Genomic DNA, 23,623 nt, shown 5'->3' with positions numbered 1-23,623 from the left:
GGGGCTGCTGCGGGGCTGCTGCGGGGCTGCTGCGGGGCTGCTGCGGGGCTGCTGCGGGGCTGCTGCGGGGCTGCTGCTCATACAGTTCCCCCCGCTACTGACACGCACACGCACAAACACAAACACACAAGGTGGATGCAGGAAAAACCGGAGATGATACGACACGATGAGCTAAATTGAGGACAGCTACGCTCGTTATTGTAAGTGCAATGATATGTTAAAGTAAGATAAGTACTTTATCAAACCGTATGAATGTGTGTCCCAGGCCAGGTTAGGAAATTAACTAACAATGTAAAGATCAACAAGCCACTGACACTATGTTCAAATTTGATTCATTCAATAAATTATTATTTTTGTCTTAAATCCACCAGCCATTTTCATATTATACCAACATTTGCAGCATCCTGAGCCTTTTTGGTAAGGTTACTAGGAAATGTCAGCCCTGAGTAGTTTTATTCTCCCCGAAACAAGTTTCCTTTTTATTTTTAAAGAACTATACAAAAAAAATCGCAACTTTTTTTGCAACTTTCACTGTCTCCTGCAACTTCATTGCAACAAACATACAAAAGACATTGCAACTTTTATCGCAATTCTTTACAAAAGCTCCCGCAAAATCAGGCATTTTGGGCCGCAACAATCTCAAAAAAAGGCCGCGAAATCCTGGAAGGACTGAATTTGCTTACACTGACATACAGTACAATCAGTGGAAGAATAATGAAATCAACCAATTATGTACTTAAAGCCTTGTGAAAATTGCACCCAGGAGCAATTTTAAAGTGAATCGCAAGAGCAGTCTTTTGTTTGCCTCGGGCCCTCGTCACTCTGGGCAGCATTAGCTAGTCATCATCATCAACTTTTTATTCCAGACTCAAGGTCCATTCAAAAGACACAGACATAACATACAACATACCTTACCATACCATACCAAGAAATAGAAACATACAAAGAAATAAAAACAAGTATTCCTAAGAAATGTTTTCTTTGTTATTAGTTTATATCCACGACATTCCACTTCCGGGATTGCTCTGGTGCCGCCAGAAATCCCGCCGAATGATCTTTTCGGCCGAATGTCCATTACCTTCCGCTTTCTTTGTGTTGGAATGCTAAACTCCGGTGGATTTATGAGGACTATGGTTAACTATGGACTATGGTAAATCCAGACAGCTAGCTAGACTATCTGTCCAATCTGAGTTTTCTGTTGCACAACTAAAACAACTTTGAACGTAGGCCTCCACCAAAACAAGTTCCTTCCTGAGGCTATTTTGCAGAGGCACCGGGGCTCTGTCCGGCGCCTAGCGCTGCCCAAGACGATTGTGATTGGTTTGAAGCTACAGCCAGCAGCCGCTTAGCTTAGCGAAGCATAAAGTCTGGGAACGGAGGCTAAACGGCTAGCCTGACTCTTTCGGAAGGTCACAAAACCTGCCTACCAGGACTTCCTGGTAGGCAGGAAGTCCTGTGCAGGTTAATAACCCTTCGTCATGTTTGCTCACAACATCCTCGCTAACTTTAACCTCAATCCATGGAAAGCACTTATGGATGGATCAAGAATAAAGAAAAACAGACAAAGCAGACAAAACACATTATCAATATTACAGGCTTGATTGAATGGCTGAAAATTCAAAAATATTAAATTTGGAAAGCATCAGTCCTCTTTAAACTTTTTCTTTCACAATTTTTAATACACAAGCTGAAACTAAACAGATTTTTGCAAATGAGGTGACGGTTTATCATTTTATTCACCTAAGAGTTTTGTTTCCTCTCATATCTTTATCATTTTGTAAATTATTTGTTGATACTTTCGTTCAAAAAACTTCTAATCTATATTACTTTAATAAAGCATAGCTGTTATAGTGTATCTTATTTATTCAATCCAGTTTCTAACCTTTAAAAATCTATATTATAATATATTCATTATAATTCGACTTACAGCCTTGTGGTATGCTCACAATGACAAAGCTAACATGCTGATGTTCAGCAGGTGTAATGTTTACCCTGTTCACCATCTTAGATTAGCATGTTAGCATAAACCAACCGACAAACTAACATTGCCATCGAGCCTTTGACATGGCTAATAAATGTTAACACAAACCATTAAATAGGTAGAATTAAAATCCAAAAATAATTATAAGGCTCAGTGAACATTCAACTCTGTTGCTGTACAGATATTGTTTGTCTTCAAGCTACATTATTTGTAACATTTACATCATTTTCATGAAAGGAAAACAAGTAGGTTTAAAATGTCAGTTTGATTTTAATGTGATACAGTAAGTAAAGCATGAGTCACAACATGTTAACCCAGATTCACCCCAGATTTCAGAAAATATACATATTTATTTTAACAATCTATAAAATGTATGTAATATATCATTACATACCTATATGCTTCCTTGGCCTTTACCAATTGGGGTTTGTTTTAATGCTAATCAAGCCCTTAATTATATAAACCCTGTTACCTTCAGCGCTATCACTTTGCACGAAGGAAGACCTGTAACAGGGATGGCATGTTGTTGGAAATAAGAAAACTATAATTCAATTGCTGAGACGATATGGTTCATGCATGTTAAACAGGTTTCCTGTTGTTGGCAGATATTTGCAGACCAGATTCATCAAGCAGACACAATGTGGCCATTGTATGTAGTATTCCGAATTTAACAATAATTTCTGATGCAGGGAACATGAATCTAGGTCACTTTTACATTTGAGCAACATGTAATGCTCATTCAGTGGTTAAGGCCATACAGTAGCTCGTTAAATTGATTCAGCATGGTAGAGCAGTGCAGCAGTGCTCCACAGCGAGGGAAACTTGCAGAGTTCATAATTAAAACTTCCTTGTACCTTTGTCTGCTATACCAGCATTTAGGCCCCTGGCAATGGTTTAGGTTAGGTAAGAGTAAGTGATAGTTAAATCCCTACAACCTTCTTTCTCCACCAAAAAACAAATGATTCATTCTCATGTGACTTTTTGTTTTCACTTTAAGAAAACACATTAATGTGGTAAAATGTTTTTGGAAAAATAATACTTGTTTGTTTCTTGCATAGAGCTGGGAAGATTGATCGTATATCTGTACGCTAAATATAAGGCTAGTTATCTTGGCCAGTTATCTTAGCTTAGCATAAAGACTGGAAACAAGGGAAACAGCTAGCTTGGCTCTGTTCAAAGGTAACAAGGTCTAAAGTGAGCTTTAGAGGTGCTGGTAAGGTAGGTGGATTTTGTTACCTTTAGACAGAGTCAGGCTAGCTACAAGAAAGCATACAAGCTAATCTCCCAAATAATATAGGATAAACATCACTGTTGCACTCAGTATGTGTCAATTGTTAGGCATTATAGTTTAGGACATTTGATATTTTCAAAAACATAAAGAGTCAGGCACAGGATTTGAGCTGGAAGTTTGACACATATTAGTCTAAAAAAGACCAACATGAATCTGGTGATAGCATAGTGAAAAGGTTAAAAATGCTACATTATAAAACAAATCAACTGGTCCAGAAGGCACCCTATTTATGTAAAGACTCAAAAATAAAAAAATATACTATATATTATTTGAGAAAATAACTTTTGAACATATTACATAATCTTCAATAAATTAGGTTTACCCAGTTGTCATGGAATTGTAGATGTTTACTTTTCCCATTAGCGTTATAAGGATTTCTCACAACAACCGGGCAAAACCCATGAGTTGAGGAAGATATGACAATCAAAAGCTCTCGAGCACCTACCAAATGGACACTGTGTTTTTTTAAGGTCAGTAATGACTATATAAAAAGTTTATCCGAATACAACATACTTGAGTGTTTAACATTAATATTATACAGTATGATAATATTCACTTGATACCGAATAAGCAGCTGCACTGCAGACCTAATGGGTGTTGCCTTATTTAATTAATTTCAATGAATTCAAGTTCCAATTGCATTTACTGGATAGAGCTACAGTAAAATAGCACAGCGTGAGAGGAAACTGATTTTTATAACATGGGGGATGTTAAAGCGTAACTCTCGCCAAAATGCAACATAGGGTCTTTTTGTGAATGTACCCGAGTCAAACTTTCGTTTAAAAGCATATTTAGGACGGAAGCGTCACTTTTAAGATTTACCGTATTCTCGTTTTTCGGTTAAATGGCCTTTTGAATGGGAGTGCTAGGGGCACTTTTGTGCTAACCTCAAAATAGCTATTTTTAAAACACTAAGAAGGCTCGACACAACATGAAACTTTGCTCGAAGTAACACCAGAGGCTCTACACATGAACGAAAACATTGACAACATTGTTTGTGTACCCAGAGTTTACTAAAAAGAAAGGTTTTGAGCAACTAACGTTAGCAGTTTACGCTATCCGCCATTTTCCCAGTCCAAAATAGGCGATCACTGAATGCGAATGAACAGACTCCATAGGAGGAAATGTCATTCTTATATGAGGCTCCTTTTTCAACTACAAGGTCAATATTGTGTTTCACTAACGACAAAACAACGAATTATCCGTGCATTTATATGGAACTAAGCTTTTGGAGCTTTCCATCTTTACTCTCCTCCCTCGACTATTTTTGACCGGCTCGATAGACGGCGACCGCAAGAACAACAGCTACAGTGAGTTGCTCAAAACCTTTCTTTTTAGTAAACTCTGGGTACACAAACAATGTTCTCAATGCTTGTGTTCCTGTGTAGAGCCCCTGGTGTTACTTCGAGCAAAGTTTCATGTTGTGTCGAGCCTTCTTAGTGTTTTAAAAATAGCTATTTTGAGGCTAGCATAAAAGTGCCCCTAGCACTCCCATTCAAAAGGCCATTTGACCGAAAAACGAGAAAACGGTAAATCTTAAAAGTGGCGCGTCCTAAATATGCTTTTAAACGAAAGTTTGACTCGGGTATATTCACAAAAAGACCCTAGGATGCATATTGGCGAGAGTTACACTTTAAGTTTATATTGTGCTCATAAAACACAACAACTGCCCTCCAACATTATGTCTTAAACTGGTTTAAATATGGACAGTACACTATGCTTTGGTTATGCTTTGGTTAGATGGCTAAATATTCCAAATTAGAGACCCTGCACCTCTGCAAATATTCAGCAAAACGTCTGCTGTTACAACCTGCCATTAGAAATGCATTAAATTATTACACAGGGCAAAATTCAGGATTATGCAACAGCACAGGTAGGAGTAAGTTAAAGCAAGACATAAGATGCATGCTCTAGTTTCACATTAAGGACCATAGCAAGCCTATGTTATTTTAACTGACCCTTAGGTTGTTGGAACAGAGACGTCATTGAGTGTGACAAAACCCTCAGCTGCCAACACACTCACTTTAGCTTTCATCTTTGGAACTTTTGTGGGTAAAGCATCATGGAATGAGTCAAAACTAGTGTGTGCTGGTAGCAAGAAAGAGATTTTTTGCTTTGAAGTGAATTTCCTCTAGAGCAGGGGTCTTCAATGTTTTTTAAGCCAAGGACCCCTTAACTGAGAGAAAGATAGAGCAGGGACACCCTACTGCATATATTGTATAAAATTAAGTTGCATAATAAACTGGGCCTACAGTGATGTGTAGGGCGGCCTAAAGCCTTTATACATACCTTTTTTGCATAGAATACTAAGCTATTAAAATAAGTGTTGGCATGATTTTATAAATCATGTTTTAATGTTAAACATACATGTGGCACAGTGAATCCTTAGGATTAACTGTATCTGTGGATGGCCTTAGTGACTACCTTACCTATAGGCCAGTAAGCCTATCATCAGAGGGGAGTTATATTTGCTAATAATATGTTAGATCCATGGTAAGACTTTTTAATTTTTGAAAAAAATACCAACACAACAGAACAATTAACAATAATTTGGAGGCCCCCCTCCATTGACTCTGAGGACCCCCTGGGGGTCCCGGACCCTCTGTTGAAGATCCCTGCTCTAGAGGGCAGAAGAGGCAATATTGTGCAACCATATTACAATACTCTACTATATTAATAAATTAATACTATATTAATTAATATAATCAATGTGTAGGAACGTGTTCAAAAACATGGAAAGTATCTCGATTTATGTAACTATGGCTTATTTCATCTCAAGTGAGTGCTAAACTATTCTAGATAAGAAGATCCATATAACTCTTAGCAGCATTAGCTAACACGCTACATTGAGAATGAGGTGGCGCCTTCTCAAATGTCAATCCACCCTCAATTTCTTGTGTGCAGTGCGCTCCAGAGATGGCGTCCCATTTGAATTTCCATTTGTTGATATAGGAGAGGCCTTGTGATGCTCCTTCTTGAGAGACCCACTGTGCTTCTTGTAAGTCTTAAAAGAGAGGCAGAGATAACATGTTATTACACATAATTTTATCATTGAAAATTACATAAGGTTAACGGGTTACCTAATAATTAAATGTAATTACTCAAACACATATATCTATACTGTAAGATAGTTGGCGTTAAATGTCCCAGTCAGTACATAGCTTGGTCACAGTTCTTTAAAAACACAAATGTAAGGGCTCCATATCAAAAACATTTGTTGATGTTATGTGTTACAGTTTTTTACAACTGCATTCACACAAAATCTTTACATGTCACACAATGTTTGAAACCTCTCACTCAAAGAGTTTTTTAATTGCATAAACACTACACACAATTCTCTACCTAAGACACAAAAATCTAACTTTTCCAAACATAACCAATCAAAATGCTATTCACCAGGTCACACACACACACACACACACTCACACACACACACACACACACACACACACACACACACACACACACACACACACACACACACACACACTCCTCATGTGTGCAAACACGAAAACCAATCATTGCTTTATTATAGGCCTATAATTAGGTAAAAATTCAGATGGATGTCAACAATTGACAGAGAGCAAGGGGAGTAGGAGGGAGAGGAATATACAGTTTAATTTAATTTCTAAAAAAGCTTGGCACTGTAGTTTTTAGTAAAGTTTATGTTATGTTATGTTCACTGTTCCATGTTACCAGATATAACAATGATAACCCGGACTACGACCGTTAATACCCCAGCAACATGGCTCTACAGCAGCATGGCTAACACTAACAATGGAAGCTAAAGTTACCCACAATCCATCAGGTGTATCTCACTATGGATCTCATATAGCAGCCCAAAATACACAACAGGTTAATTAAACAGGAGTAAATAGTGCATTTGTTGGGAACTATTTCCAGCTGCAGAATAACACACATTTGGTACTTACAGCAGCAGGACTGTATTTTGTAGGATCGACTCAAAATAAACTACAGTGCCCATGTTCACTGTGGCTCATCTATGTGTTTTGAATAGTTTTTGTACAACAATGGAAGTCTTTGACTACACAGACAATACTAAGTGGGATCAATTCATAGTTTTTTTTTTTCATGGGATGTGTTGACAATAAGAAAACATCACTTTAAAATGGAAAAACCAACTGACCTGAATGTAGAAGTTTAAGAAAAATAAAATGAGCGTGACCATGTAACTTATTTGGGAGTACAGCCATCCCTTGGGAAAGCCACATGGCCATATGGCTGCGCACATCGTCTGGTAGATGGTTAAAAAGAACTGGATCTGTGGAGGAAACACAACATGCACATGCTGACACATACTAGAATGAGAAGGTGACACAGAGAGCCTATAGAAACATAATATTGATCCAGAGTCTAAAATATCTTTTAATGGACAGTGAAAGCGCCTGCACTGTATTAAAGCTAAAGAGCATCCTGCCGAAAATAGTCCAACACCTAAATAGCAACATCAGCTCTACAATGTAATGTGAATATAACAATCATCACATACAAATCAAAGGACAAAGACTGAAAATACACCCATGAATTTTGTAAACTGTTGAAAGGGCATTTACTCATGTACTGCAATTTATTCTTAGTTAAATATTGCTAATTAATGCTACTTTATTTCTAGTTCACTATATTTCAAAGTTAAATATTGTACTATTTCTGCAATACATTTATTTGGCAGCTAGTTAAGAGTTACTTATAATGTTTCATTTTTTTCTTACAAAATATATTAACTGTATTATTGTTCAGTGCACAACATCTCCTTATTGTCAAGTCGTTCTAGTCTTTCATTAAAGGTCCCATGGCATGAAAATTTCACTTTATGAGGTTTTTTAACATTAATATGCGTTCCCCCAGCCTGCCTATGGTCCCCCAGTGACTAGAAATGGCGATAGGTGTAAACCGAGCCCTGGGTATCCTGCTCTGCCTTTGAGAAAATGAAAGCTCAGGTGGGCCGATCTGGAATCTTTGTTGTAGTGTTTTGTTTCCCTGTTTTTTGACTATTATTATGTTGTGTATATTTCTGTTTGTTTTCTGTATTTCCCTGTTGATTGTGTATGTTTCTGTGAGGATTGTTTGTGTTTCTGTTTCTTGCTTTATTTCGATAGTCTGTTTTCTGTCTTGTCTTGTCTAGTTTTGCTTCCTGTGTTTTCCCGCCTTGTCTGATTGTCCTGCCCCGCCCTGATGTGTTTCACCTGCTGTATCACCTGCCCCTCATTTGCTCGTTACCTCATGTATTTAGCCTCTGTGTTCCCTTTGTCTCTTGTCAGGTCGTTTTGTGTCCTTACCCGGTTAGTTTGTGTGTGTTTGTGTCTCCCAGTGTCAGCTCTCATCAGTTTCTGTGCTCCCTGGATTCCCTTTGTTCACAAGTTCCTGTTTTTTTTGTACTTCTCTGTTTTTTTGGATTCCCTTTTGACTTCTTTTTGGAATTGTTTTTTTGCCTGCTGAAGCCTCAGGACTCCCTTGGTTTATTTTTGTGTTTTTGATAAAATAAATCCTCCACTTCAACTGTCGTCTGCCTGCCTGCTCTCTGCGTTTGGGTCCTATTATTCCCTGCCACGTAACAATCTTCCCTTTATGATGTCATAAGGGGAAAAGTTACCTCCCCTTTCTCTGCTTTGCCCACCCAGAGAATTTGGCCCGCCCATGAGAAAGAGAGACATCATGGCTTGCAAACGAGCGAAGCATGGCAATTGGTCAAGACCACACCCCGACCCTCCACCTTGCCCCCATCTCTCCTCCTCAATAGCATTTAAAGCTACAGACAGAAATGGTACATCCTAAGGAAAGCTCATTGTAGGACTGGCTCTAGTGGCTGTAATTCTGCACCAAGGCTGAATTTCGGGAAAGAGACTTCAAATACAGTATTAGGGGACCACTAAGGCCTATATAAATGCATCGAAAAAGCAGCATGTCATAGGACCTTTAAGTCACTTAAGTTACATTTCCTTTAGTAGAAGTGAGAAGATGAGTGCGGTTAGAATATATTGAACCTACTGTATTTTCAAAGCAGTTTCATTTTTCAATTATTCTGCTTGCAGAAACCTGCCTTAATTGTTCAATTTTCAAGCTACATACTAGCATTTTTTTTTTTTTTAAATAAATTGAATTAAATTAAAAAGTCAAATACAGTATTCTTACTGCACTGACTGACTTCTTTAACTAAGCAAAATAAGATTTTTAGGATGTAATTATATTTGCATATTAAACTGCCCAACAGTTAAACTACAACAGTAAAATGCTACTTACACATTACATCAGTGATAATAATCATACAATATATACAGTATATGTAATACTACATCATAATCAAATAAGCCTGTTTCTGCATACTTTTGATTTTTGACCTTAAGTACATTTTAATGAAAATACTTTTATTATTATTGCTACTTTTACTTAAGTAAAAGATCTAAACACTTCTTCTACCACCAGCGAGAAACTACAGGATGAACCCACCAGCTGTAACTGTGTGATGTACTTCTTCCACCACAGGTAGGGCCGCATGGCTGGGATGGCTGACAGACCGTAGTAAGAATACATCACAACGTGGACAAAGCTGTTTATGGTGGGGCCGAAGTATGCTGTAGAGACACAGAAGAGAGACACTGGTAGTTATTCATCTACTGCAAGCAATTTCTGTCCGTGAATGGCAAGTGATTGCATTCAGGAGTGCAATGATCATATAGCTACTAACTTTTCATTAGTCTGCTCCATTTGGAACCATTACTACAAAGTTCATGTTAAATCAATAGAAGCCATTAACAGTAAAGTAATACAGAACTAATATATTGAACATCTGATGAATAATGAAACGTGTTTATGGATCAGAAATTTCACATTATATTAAAATCAATAGTAAAAGGCATAATTAAGAAGGACATTTTTAGTGTAGGAAAATTGACAGCTCCATTGCTTGCAGGCTGCTGTGCTTTTTTCTGCACAACTTTAATAGAAAAGCACAAAAAGTAGGCTATGTTACACAGTGCAGCAGCGTTCAGGTCAATAAGTGTCACTTAGTGTCCTTAAAGCCCCTGATACACCAACCCGACGGCCAACCGTTGGCAGAAAAGGCAGTTGGACTGATCAGTTGTCTCCCCGAGGTCCAAAAAGTGCCTCAGAACACACCGAAGCGACACCGACTTGAGCGTGCGTTCTGCGCATGCGCATGACGTAATATGTCTCCATAACAGCAGGCGGCAATAATCTGTATTGTCGCCCAAAAAATGAAAACCTGCAGCTGATTGGACAAACGCGTCACATGGGTCTGGCTGCTCCCGGATTTTTCAACCGGGCATAATGGCGGCTTCGTTCGGAATACGATCTCATATTTTACGAAAATAATTCACCGAAACGTGTTTCTGAAAACATTTTAAGCGAGAAATAGGCCAATGCAGTTGTGGAATCTGTCTTCATTGCAGATCGACAAAGGTCAATTTAAAAGATTTTCGTCGGATTTTGACAGGCTTCATCACGCTCATCCCGCTCGTCATTTCCGGGTTAGCACTCCACCAATCAGATTGGTCATTGAGTCCGACTGCACGCCCTCCGACCCAGCAAGTCAGGTCAGCCAAAATGAAGGCCAACAGCTCCTCCAACGGACGACGGCACGGAACACACCGAACAGACTTGAGTCACTGACCTCGCCAGACTGTCCGACGGCCGATTATCGGGTTGGTGTGTCAGGGCCATTAAGGCTTTGTGGCTGTTTTTGGGGCTAATGGGTTTAACATTAGAGCACTTAAATTATTTAGCTTTCTTTCGGGCCAAACAGTAAATACTGGAGGGTGAAGTTGTGTTAAAACACTCACTATGGCCGCAGGGTACCCAGTTCACAACAAACCACCAGATATTCAGCATGGTAGCATGGTGGTAGATGTGAAGAAACGTCATCTGGTGATTATTCTTCCGTAGTATGAAGAAAAAGGTGTCCATGAACTCAATGAGCTTGGAGAAGTAGTACCACCACAGGGCATTTATGATCTGAGAGGAAATGCAGCAAATAAATAAAACACAAGAAAAAACTTTAAAAAAAACAAAACTATATTCCTAAAGAGATGATAGAGATGACAAATCAGGAAAATACATTCCAAAAGTTCCTCCCAAATTCCTGCAAACACTATTTATCATACAAGGTGTTACACCGACGTCTGTCCGGAAGGTCCTTGAAAGGATAAATAATAAAGCAATTTCACTATCTGTAGTAGTGACACAGTGATAACACGTTTCATTTAATCACCGCAGAACTGCAAACCTGTGCACGTTTTACTGAACCTTGTTTTCACCTCTACTGCAGAGCTCAGTAGGGACACCAAAGCGAGTCATCATGATGACATGAGTCAGATTAAATTGACTCTGTCTCTTCAGCTTATCTGCTGGGATTTACAGGTACTCACCCATAGAAATCAGGGCAATATATTCTAGCTGTCCTACAATAACTGGTATTTATACCTTTACAGATTGGGAAATAGATTACTTCGTAATACAATTATGTCAAACGTGATCAAATGAAAACATAATCCTCAGCAATAAACATAAAAATGTTGAACGGTGTAAATCAGACTGACCTTATTATCTGCTTCCTGTGCACTGTGAGTGTCCTGACAGTAGAAGTTGTAGCCACCGTACCACACAGCAGTAACAAGCTGAAGAAAAAAGCCGTTTAGAATATGTTATCACCGAATGTACTGGAAGCTAATTAAATTTAATTAAAGCATTTAGCACACAGGGAGGTATTGCAAAAGAAGTGCAAATACAGAAATATCTATTTACCTATACTTTTGTACATTAAAGTAGTACTCCAGTGGTTTATCCATAACGTTGGGCCAAGATATCCTGTTAATCCCTAGTATGGGTTCAGCTGGAAAATATGTTGTATCTCAGACTTCCCATAAGGCAACTCAACTATTTATTATGTTGTAAGGGACCATGTACATATTGTTGTAAACAAAAATGTTAATGTTTGACTTGATTTATCTTCAACCGTCCCTGCTTGGCATACGCTAGTGTCTCCAATAACTCTGTTATAACACAGGCTTTCTCAGGTTTTTTTTCACACTTGACAAAAGCCACAACAGCCATTATACAACTGTGTTTATATTCTGAGTAGTACTCTCTGTGACAAGTAAACAAATCTGTGAATGTGTAAAATCAGTGTCATGCCCCTTTAAACAATAATTATTCAAATGCAAGTATATGTCGTGGCTTAATGCTGATTCACCAAATCAATATATATTCACTGTCTTTGCCTGCTGCTGTGAAAGTCTTTGCTAACTAACAGCAGAGCCAAGTAACTGCCACCAGTTAAGAACCAGCAACGGAATGAAGTAGTTTATCGGGAGAGTACAGACAGCCCTCTAAGCTGATATACCTCCTTGATTCTTTCTTCAAACCTAAAGCAGCATTAGTCAGCCTATAAATGTAACAAAAAATATTATCGCAAACACATTTAATCACAGTCATTATGTGACCAACCACTATGCCCTGGAAAGTTGACAAGAACAAAATTGCCCTGTACTTTGATCAGGTGGCATGATTGGATGGCCAAAAGTTCACCCCATGGCCAGGGCATTGTCAGAGTACAAGGTTCAATGAATCACACAGCTACAGTTCCACTGGGGCCTTATGCAATGCAAACAGAAAGACAAATAGTTTGTTCTGCCAGCTGGATGGGGAAGAAAGTACAGTTACTTTAGACTTACTGTACACGTACACAAAACTGCTAAATCTGGTTCTGGCTTCCAGGTGCTCACAGGTACACAAAATGACAGATACAACTTAAACAGCAAATTCAGATCAGGCTCCTTGCCAAATAATCCAAGTTTGTTTACATCAGTGCATCTATCAATTTCAATTATATAGTCAGCTGTCAGCAGTTTTCCAGCTAACAATAGATGGCTGTACTGATGTCTGTGAGGGTATATGAGGGATTTGATGGCTGAATTAATGAGCCTGTCAGCATCCAGCTGTGTCCCTCCTACTCCCTGATAACATTGTCTAATGGTAGCTTTCAGTGAGAGACAGAAGCCAGTAGCAACAGATCCGAGTCTAATCAGAGTCAAGTGTTAAAGCTAACCGGCTGTTGCTAAGCTAACCGGCTGCTGGCTGTAGCTTCATATTTAACGTACACACATGAGAGTGGTATCAATCTCCTCTCATCTCTGTCAAGGAAGCAAATAAGTGCATTTTTCAAAACATCAAAGTATTCCTTCAATTAAACATACTAGTCCATAGGCTTTATATCTGGTCACTAGAGTTTTTAGTGGGCATGCGGCTCAGATTCAGGTCGATTTCCTCTTTTTTCTTTTCTTTTAATAATCTGTCTGTAGTGTGACAGTGTGACATTGCAGTGATTGCTTTGGCCTACATCAACACATATCTCAGTGCCGAGCAGTCTGTTTACCTCATAGAACATGTAGAAGGACAAGACTGTGAGGCCCAGATTGTAGAGCACCAGGAGGCCTCTGCAGGGGTACGGCTGCCTGTGTTTCATGTACTTGGGCCCCATCCACACGATCAGAAGGTACATGACTGTGAGTGCAAAGGTTGGTGGGTAGGTGTCGAGCAGCAGCCATCCCTTCACCCGCTGATCTGAAAAATGGTGATAAAGAGGCAAGTTGTCACTGTTGATCAGGTGGCCTCATTGATAATAGTCTGTTATCTTTCAATGAACTTGAAAAGAGAAAACAGCAGCAGTGTGCACACTGAGGGATGTTTGCTTTAACAATCGAAAGGTTAGCAGCCAGACAGTGAAAAACCACAGCAGATGTCTTGTGCAAATACTTGCACAAGACATCTGCTGTACATGTACATGTACATGTACATGCTGTACATGTGTACAGCATGTAATAAAAGACTTTAGTCAAGGTTTTAGGTAATTTTTACTTTCACAGCTACCTTCACCTGTCTGTTAACTACAGAACTCTGCTGAGCTTTTGCATTGAATACAGTATTTGCAATGTGTTGGGAGACAAACACATTTAAGACAACAGCAACAGATTTTATATCAACAACTAAGATGACAATAAAAACTTGACTTGCCTCTGGGACCCATCCATGTCTCAAAGTACGTGTTCAGTTTATGATTAATGGTCTCCATTTGTCACCTAAAAACGAAATGAAAAACAAAAAAAACAATATAAAGCAGCGTGAGTTTTTGTTGGCAACGCACTGGCAGGAGAGTGCAGCTTTAAGTATGATAAGCTTAATTAATCTGCCTGAAAGAGGCCTTGACGGTTTAGTGATCATAACAACAGTCTTCTGAAAATTCGGTATTACCTCTTAGTAGTGTTTAAATAACAAAATGTAACTCAAAGTCAGTGTTGATACATGCCTATCATGTTTGTTGTATATGTCTGCTTGTGCTCCAGCTGGTCCACCCACGCTCTCTAATATGTCCCATGTCCCAATAACTAACCCTTTACATCCCTGTGGTTTCAGACAACAGATCAAATGTGGCCACTTCTGTAAAACAAGAAGCCAGCAGGCAGGTGTGTACAGATGATAACCCCATCTCTACACTGTTGTATAGTGATGTTCTGGCATTTAAATTGTTGAAGGTAATGAAATGTGTAGATTCATTATTGCTATTGTGCTCCAGGTTTTAATAATCGCAGAACGTCTCTAAATCTTTGTGCATGTTCTCCTGACAAAGCTGTCAACTTATGGTGGTGCATTATCATATATTGTTTAATTACCCTATTATCCTTTGTGAGTGTTTTAAACATGTATGGTGTGTATGTACTGATCAAACAGCTGCCTGTGGAACATTTAGGAAAAAGTTGAAAAGTGCAGTTTTTCTCTGTCAGACGTGAGTATCTTTTCCATAAACAGTATGTTATATACTATATAATATCAGATTCCACCGCTATGCTTCTGATAGTCAGATCAACCCTGTGATCTAAAGAAGAAGGTCATTTACACAACTCTATGAATGTCTGGATGTTCACAGCTGGATATTTTTTCTGTCTGTTATCTTCGTCGAACTGCAGGAAGTATTTTGACTGACATCTGGAGAAACATGTTATGTTGCATTACCATGTTTTTACAATAGAGAAATCTCTTCCTTTAAATTATACTTTGTAATAAGACTTATGTAGCTTTCTCGCACAAAGCCTTACAACTCTGGAACAACCAGCCCTCTATAAAGATCCTTCAGCTGTACAATTTCCTGCAGCTGATTTTCTTGCTGTAAACCTGATAACTCTCACACGCTTTTTATTCATTATCACCCCAGAGATATGCACACAATCCTACATGCACACAATCCTTTATATTGTCTGCTCTATCACTTCAGGCCTCCTACTGCAACATGACATCATGACTTCGCGTAAACATACATGCCCACTTTCTTAAGCCTAGTGGCGTGTTATCTGTACGCATTTTGAGCTATCCGCGTGTATGTCTACGCTGTATACAGCGGACATAAACATACACGCCACTTGGTGTGTTATCGCGAGAAAGCGACAGTTGAGTTTAGGAAAAGAATAACCGGTTGGGTTTAGGAAAAGAAGAAAGCAACAGTTGAGTTTAGGAAATGTGACACGCGGGACACAATCCCTGGTCTCCTGGGTGAAAGTCGTTTGTTTGACCCATCCACCACCACAACCAACCTTCCTACGTGGATTTTCGGCCTTTCATACTACTCGCTACGGTGTAAATTCACACGCAATCGCAAGGTAATGTAAGTCAATGGAGGCCAAACGGCATTGATAAACACGCTAAAAAGTGAGTATGTGTCTTGACAACACGCCAAAAATGGCATACGAATTGGCATTTCATACATACACCACTTCATGAGATAAGATATAAGCTATTGTGGCTCTTATATGGGTCATGTGGAACTTTGTCATTGGTAAAAGGTAAAAGACAGCTATACAGGTTAACAGAATACTCTTGGACTTTACAGACAGAAATGTGATTCCATCTATCAAATTTAGGTAAAGCATCTCAATTCAATCTGAATGCAGCTCTTATATAAAGTTATATGATATTGAAATATGACTAATAGAACTGAGTGGGGCACACCAGTGACTTTGTTTACATGCATTTACATTTATTTTAATCCATATAAAGAAGTATTCACTTTAATCCTGTAAATAGCCATAATTTAATAATTTCAGTTGCACCATTGCACACAAGAAACAAATATGTATATAACAAGCAGGGACGTGCACAGACATTTTGGGCGGCAGGGGCTCAAGGAAAAAAAGGCCTAATAGTTAATAAATAATTATTTATTTTAAATTTAAACAAAACGTTAAATATATTAACACAACTGACTAGCTTACCAATTTTTCTTATTTACCTTACGTTTAATAGATTTAATAAACACTCAACAAAATAATCAGTTCTCACAGACACTTTAGTATTCACCAGGTTAATCACAAACAGCAAAAAGAAACTCTGCCACAATGTGTATGTTTTCTATGCTACTAGTTTCAAGTATATATTAAGAATAGGTGACTGACTGCATCAAGGAGAGGGACATAGTTTTGTTTATTTTGCAAATGGCAATACATCTTTTTAATTCTTTTGTGGTTATTGGAATAAATAACACAAAATCTTTTTGAAAAATCTCAACGAAAATCTTCACATTAACTGAAAAAGGTTGTTGCTGCAATTTTGTTAATTTTACAGGAAAGAACACTGCACCAATAATGAATAAACACTTATAATAAGATGAGGAGCCTTCGATCAAAATGATGAAGTCTTTCAGCTAATTAGCGGTAAACTTGCGGCACTGGCTGCTTAGGCCCTGTCCCATTTCTCCCCCCTTAAAACTTCCACGACAGTAAAGTCCCCTCGATGAGGGAAGTGGGGATGAAGATCTTTCCCTATGAGATGGGACACCACCATATGCAAACTAGCGTAGCGAACGTGCTCACCTACGTCACGCGCAGCGTCAATGTGTCTACCGGTAGCCTACTACTATTCATTCAAGGAAAATGCCGGTTCCAGCAGTTTTGCCTGTTGTGTGGGCTGTGTTAGTTTATCTACGTCTGATTAATTAACAGAGAAGAGATGTAGAAAACAGAAGACGCATTCGCCGTCTTCTTTGCCTTGTGGATTTGTTTCAGGTAGAGAACAAGACGGATTTTTGAATGGTCAGTACGATCTGATGAGTGTGTTTACATGCACATAACTATCCCACTTATGATCACGATATAAGTATCCATAATAATATACTAGTTGGAGTACTTTAAATGAAACCGGGATAGCCTACTGTTGCATGCATAATCCAGTTTGTAACAGACCAGCAGTCATTCGAATCTAGACGAGAATTTTCCCGTTAGCTTTCGCTTAACTGTATCTGAAGCTTCACCTCAGGGTTCTCCGTCCTCATAAACGCCATATCACGAATATGATTGAAATCTGGATAAGCCCAGGATATTTGTGTTCATATGAACGCCGGAACATACATCCTTATTGACAAAACTACCCAGATCAGATGTATATTATTATTATTACGAAGCACTCGGCAGCTATCATAAACATCGTCAGATAGCTTTGTGAGATATTTTCTAACATTAGTTTTCAAAACTCAACAGTCCTTTGAATGTGCATCAAACTAACACATTCCAACATATTTCGAAATTTTTACATGCTTATTTGCGAAAATATACATACAATTCAATTGTTCCTTTCCAGCGGTGTCCGCCATCTTGGTTGAAAAATTTGGCTGGCTCGCTGAGTTCGCAAGGTATCCTGGGCAATTTCATCTCTCACTTCATTTTAAGCCTGCATCGGACCTCACTATGTTTTGAGGGTTGATTTTAAGGGGAAAATAGCACTCCCCCTTGCTCCCTAAAGTATTGGGACACCCTACCCCTACACGAGAACGCGCAAAAACAAGGGTTAGGGCAAAAATCTAGGGGAAGGGGAGGTATTGGGACAGGGCCATAGTCTTTTGTTCATCATCACTCACCTCCACACAAGCCAAGAAAAACTTTCTGGGGTAGGAGCTGGATAGCCTGGTCCTACCAGACTCTCGTACATTTCATTTGTACTGAAGGAAAATAAAAATTGAGCGGAAGTACGTAGGAGGGCAGAGCCAGGCTAGGAGTTGGAAGGGACCGCCCAGGCAACATAGCATACCACGGATTGTTGAATTTGTCCATAACAAAATAAGGCTTATTCTGCTCAACCTTAGTACAGTAATATCCGTGCTCTTATTATCAGAGATGCATTAGGCTGCACCAAAACATGATTATCTGCAAGGCCTTAATCAGAGCTGGATGAGCCACAACAGGAGGGCATTCAATAGCCAATCAGTGAGTCTGTGCTAGCTAAATGTTGGAGCCTTGCAAAATATGTCCCATCAATCAAAGGAAATACTAATGCCTCTGCATATGGACTTGGTCAAAATTATTGGTTTCATCACTGCAGCAGATGATGATTTATTTAAAAAGTCTAATGTAGGCTACTGTAAGCGTTAGGGTTGGGCAATATGATAGTATATACAACAATATAAATATCATAGATTTCTTAATACCAAGGTAGATCTCCCTTTACAGTTTTTTACAGTGCAACTGCTTACACATAAAATCTTTACATGTCACACGAATTTTGAAACCTCTCACTCAAAGAGCAAAATGAGACACCAAATCTACAAAACCATAAGCCATTTCTCAGCCTTTCACTCAGTTTTAAATTGCATAAAACACCTTATTTCAAAAGACTACACACAATTCTCTACCTAGAGAAAAAAATCTAACAGGAAGTGACTTGCTTTCCTTTTCCAAACACAACCAATCAAAATGCTTATTCATCAGATATACACACACTCCTCACATGTGCAGACACTAATTGCTTACCTGATCACCAACCAATCACTGCTTTAGTATAGGCCTATAAATAGGTCAATGGTCAGGTAACATGTTATGAACAATGGATGCCAACAGTGAACAGAGAGCAAGGGGAGTAGGAGGGAGAGACAGGGGATGACATGAGAACAAGTTCAAAAAGGAAGAGGAGGAGGAGGGCAAAGAAGAGAAGGAAGGAGAGCGATCTCTGATGAGATCAGGGCCACACTTATTGATCACTGGTGATCCCCCCCACACCCACCCCATAGATTTAGAACAACAGTGTGTACATGGTATATCCAAAAAATAATGAAACAAGTGTTTAGCATTTGATGCAAATGTTTCATTTTTGAATGCAGTGTGGAGATGAGGCATTTTGTGTGTGCAGTTTTAGGAATTATGTTTATAGAGTTGTTTTTTTTTAAAAAGGAGACAAAGTTTTGAAGCATGTGTAAACAGTTGTAAAAAACTGTAAAATATATAATTGTATTAGGACATTGTGATCAATGTTGCAAATCAATCAGCATGACTTGCATGATTTTTGCATCAATCTGATGATATAGGCTACCTGCATTTGTAAGTTATTATTTGACTGGATTAACCAAAAACATCAATTCATTAGTTTATCAATAAGTTTTCCAATAGATTTTCTATATTGTATTAAGATATATATTGATATTGCGATATAAAATTACACATTTTTGGGATTGTGCGTATTGCTTACCCCTTGTAAGAGTATTAGATAGATAAATAGATCTAGAAAAGCAAGATGGAAAGTTTTCACTAGGAAGTTTGACAACAACTATCAACTATCAACACACAGTTTAGTAGCACTCGGCTGTCTGTCTGATATGGCTATATAGCATATGATGCAGTATCGCGAACACATGACAAATGCATGAGACTAGGCCTATTGTAGAATCTGCGTCCTATACCGCTTACTTGTACCACAATATTGTACACTTGTAATTTTCCGTCGGGTCACACGTGTAGGCTAATCTAAACTGCACTTAACGCACTGTAGCTACTACTGCACGGTATGAAACAGCAGCCCGGTCTCCAGTTAAACAAAAAGATGTGAGCTGATGGCAGCGGTTATCTCATTACATCATCCTAAAAAAAAAAAAAAAAAAAAAAAAAACTTATCGCAAAATGTCGATCGCATCCTAGGATACAGTAACAGACAGTAGCCTAGAAGTCAGAGCTTCAGCATCACCCAAACTCATCGCTTACAGACGATATGCGCCCTGCAACATGTTCCTTTATCTTTTTAAATAATATAATATAAAGCCTCACCATAAAGTCACCCTGCCGTCCGGTCGCGTTAGATAAAGAGCGAAATGTTGAGTGTGGATGAAGAGATGCAGCTGTGTGCCGCGGACTGCTTACGTTAAAAGGCAGGAGAGAGAAAGCGACTGTGTAACCTTGGCTGGCTGGCTGGCCGGTCTGTGCACAATGTGCAGCCTTGTCACTCAGTGGAAAATAGTGGGAGGAACACGCAGACTGGCCCATTGCCCTGCAGGAGGGTAACAGCCAGGAGGTGACCCGGTATTTTACTATGAGGGGCCGTTTAGGCCATATATCAAGAATGCATGCACATACTCCACTTTTTCTGCACACACATAAAAAGCATGCGCATACACCTATTTCTCCTTGCACACACACATAAAAATCATGCACAAATTCGCTTTTTCTCACGCACACACATTAAAGGCATGCACATACACTAATTTGACCGCACACACACACACACACACACACACACACACACACACACACACACACCACACACACACACACACACACACACACACACACACACACACAAAGCATGCACATACAACACTTTTTCTCACAAAAACGTGTGTGTGTGTAATGTAAAAATGCGTCTGCGTGCGAGCTTCTTGTGTGCACGAATATGCAAACGATTACCCAGTTTTAGCGCAGTTGTAGAGCAGCCGTCTTCTAGGCAGCAAGGCCTGATATTCCCTCAGCATGGTGCGGAAACATACATACAGTGCCTGTAAGGAATTTACACCTTCCCTATTTTACTGGCTCATCAATTAAGCTGAAAACAGAATGAAGAAAGAAAAAAACAAATGAGACAAACAAATGAGAAAAGAAGGAAGACCACTCAAATCCTCTACTTCACAATGTGGGTTTTAATATTGATGTAAAACATTTAATTTCTATTGTTTTCTTGCATCTCTCTCATCTGTCTCTGTCTCTCACATGAATCATTGAGGATGTTGAAAGTGTTCAATTGAAGAACAGAAATGGCAGACAAAAAACAAAACTGTCATTCTCCTGTTTTTCTGTAGTCCTGTATTATGTGGAAATGCCAAAATTAAAAACGTTTTGACATATTTGCTTGCTTTGTTGGTGGGTGGGTTGTGACATTTGTTTAATATATTATTGTTTTCAATTAAATTAATCAACAAAAATAATGAAAATAATGAGCTAAGTATGCTAATACACAATTGCCCAACATGCAACTCTCAGCAACCAACTTGAATTCAAGGGGGTAAGCGCATGGATGTATTAAGAGAACAAGCGAGCCTCCAAAAAGCGTACCTCCTATCAAGGGGGTAGCTTCGCTTCAGAGCTCGAATCTCCTATGGCGCCATTTTGATGCTACAAAGCGATCACCCCCCGTTAGCATTCCATTGACTGCCATTCATTTTGGCATCACTTTGACAGCGAATAACTTTACATCTGAAGCGTTTAAAGACTTTATTTGTCCATTGTTTATTTCTAAAGAAACACGACAATGTATAAAAGGCTCCATTACCTTGTACCTCACGTTATGGCTCCGTAGTATACGTTTTTGTAAAAATAGGCTAACGATTGTGTCATAACCACGCGACTTACTGTCGCATAGTAGAGGAATTACCGAATAGTACAGGAGAAGATCGCAGGCAGTTTAGACTTACATTAGCTGTTTAAGTTTAATTACTAATGTTAACTAGCATTTTAGTTAGCAATAATTAGCCTGTGTCCATGTTATCTCCTTACATATACCTACACTCTCCGTCTCTGCAAGATTGGGAATGATTGAGATTTCTCTTGGCACAGCTACCAGAAGACTTCCAACTTTCAGACACGTTGCTCACGTCACATTTATGTTGTCTCTCTCAGTTGGAGGCTGTGCAGTAACGCTCAGCAATCACCGGAAAAGTGCTTCTAAAGGCCTTCACTGGTCTCCGTCCAGAGCAACGGGATCTGTTGGTCCATTCTTATATACAGTGCCTGACAAAAGTCTTGTCGCTTATCTAAGTTGTAGGAACAACAAATAATAACTTGACTTGTAGTTGATCAATTGGAATCAGAAATGGTTTATATGAAAGGCAAAGGCTTCTGGATTATGCTTATTATACCAAAATAAAGTTTTGTATCATTCATTGAGTTTTATCATTGAATTAGGACAGAAAGGTCAGATTTGGCTTGGACAAAAGTCTTGTCGTGTCTTTATATGATTCAACCAATCACAGATTAGAGTTTCACCTGTGACAAATACTGTAATTAACACATTCCTGGGTGTGTATAAAAAGAACTCCAGCACACCAGACCTTCATGTGAAGTACAACCTGACCTCTCACAACATGCCAAAGATTCAACCACAGACCAAAGTGCTGATCAACAAGAGCCTGAAGACCAAGTCTGCTGCTGAGGTGGCAGACATCTTCAATGTATCCAAACGTCAAGTGGAGAGGATAAGAAAAAGATATGAAGAAACTGGTGAAGTTCATGACAAGTCCAGGTCAGGCAGACCCCATAAGACAACTGTTCGAGAGGACCGTTTGTTGCTTCGACAGTCCAGGGCCAGCCCTTTTTCTGGGCTGGCCACCAGAAACCCCTGTATCTATAACAACAGTTTGTCGAATTCTCTCACGCAGTGGCCTCCATGGCCGAATTAGTGCTCACAAACCAGCATTAAACAGAAGACAACTAAAAAAGTGTGTTGCATTTGCAAAGGCCCACAGCTTGGTGAAAGGATGGACAGTGGAAAAGTGGCAGAAGGTTGATTTTTCTGATGAATCATCCATTGAACTGCATCCCAATTGCTGCAAATACTGCAGAAGACCTGTTGGAACCCGCATGGACCCAAGATTCACCCAGAAAACAGTCAAGTTTGGTGGAGGAAAAATCATGGTTTGGGGTTACATGCAGTATGGGGGTGTGCGAGAGATCTGCAGAGTGGATGGCAACATCAACAGCCTGAAGTATCAACAAATTATTGCTGCCCATTACATTCCAAACCACAAGAGAGGGCAAATTCTTCAGCAGGATGGCGCTCCTTGTCATACTTCAGCCTCCACATCAAAGTTCCTGAAAGCGAAGAAGGTCAAGGTGCTCCAGGATTGGCCAGCCCAGTCACCAGACATGAACATTATTGAGCATGTCTGGGGTAAGATAAAGGAGGAGGCTTGGAAGATGAAACCAACGAATCTTGATGAACTCTGTGAGTCCTGCAAGACTGCTTTCTTTGCTATTCCAGATGACTTCATCAATACGTTATTTGAGTCATTGCCGAGACGTATG

The 23,623-nt window shown here is 39.2% G+C and overlaps 1 protein-coding gene across 4 annotated transcripts; it reads right to left on the bottom strand.

Annotated features, from left to right (window-relative positions):
* Window positions 1-5,689: 5,689 nt before the first annotated feature.
* On the bottom strand, window positions 5,690-20,635 carry elovl5 (ELOVL fatty acid elongase 5). Of its 4 annotated transcripts, none has more exons than XM_035992754.1 (8): window positions 18,205-18,338; window positions 14,319-14,383; window positions 13,681-13,868; window positions 11,846-11,923; window positions 11,090-11,261; window positions 9,738-9,862; window positions 7,425-7,554; window positions 5,690-6,281 (listed from the first exon to the last, which is right to left on the bottom strand). In XM_035992754.1, exons 2-8 carry the CDS (start codon window positions 14,374-14,376, stop codon window positions 6,148-6,150), a joined length of 885 nt encoding a protein of 294 aa, XP_035848647.1. In that variant the 5' UTR covers window positions 14,377-14,383; window positions 18,205-18,338; the 3' UTR covers window positions 5,690-6,147. The 4 variants fall into 4 exon arrangements, with proteins under 4 accessions (XP_035848647.1, XP_031159531.1, XP_031159533.1 ...); XM_031303671.2 differs by lacking the exon at window positions 18,205-18,338 and adding an exon at window positions 20,378-20,635 and having other exon boundaries at window positions 5,695-6,276; window positions 7,420-7,554; XM_031303673.2 differs by lacking the exon at window positions 18,205-18,338 and adding an exon at window positions 20,471-20,494 and having other exon boundaries at window positions 5,695-6,276; window positions 7,420-7,554.
* Window positions 20,636-23,623: the final 2,988 nt, after the last annotated feature.

This window comes from Sander lucioperca, chromosome 15, assembly GCF_008315115.2.
Source record: "Sander lucioperca isolate FBNREF2018 chromosome 15, SLUC_FBN_1.2, whole genome shotgun sequence".
NCBI lineage: Eukaryota > Metazoa > Chordata > Actinopteri > Perciformes > Percidae > Sander > Sander lucioperca.
The sequence above is the reverse complement of the archived record's forward strand: the minus strand, read 5'-3'. Positions and strand labels throughout refer to the sequence as shown.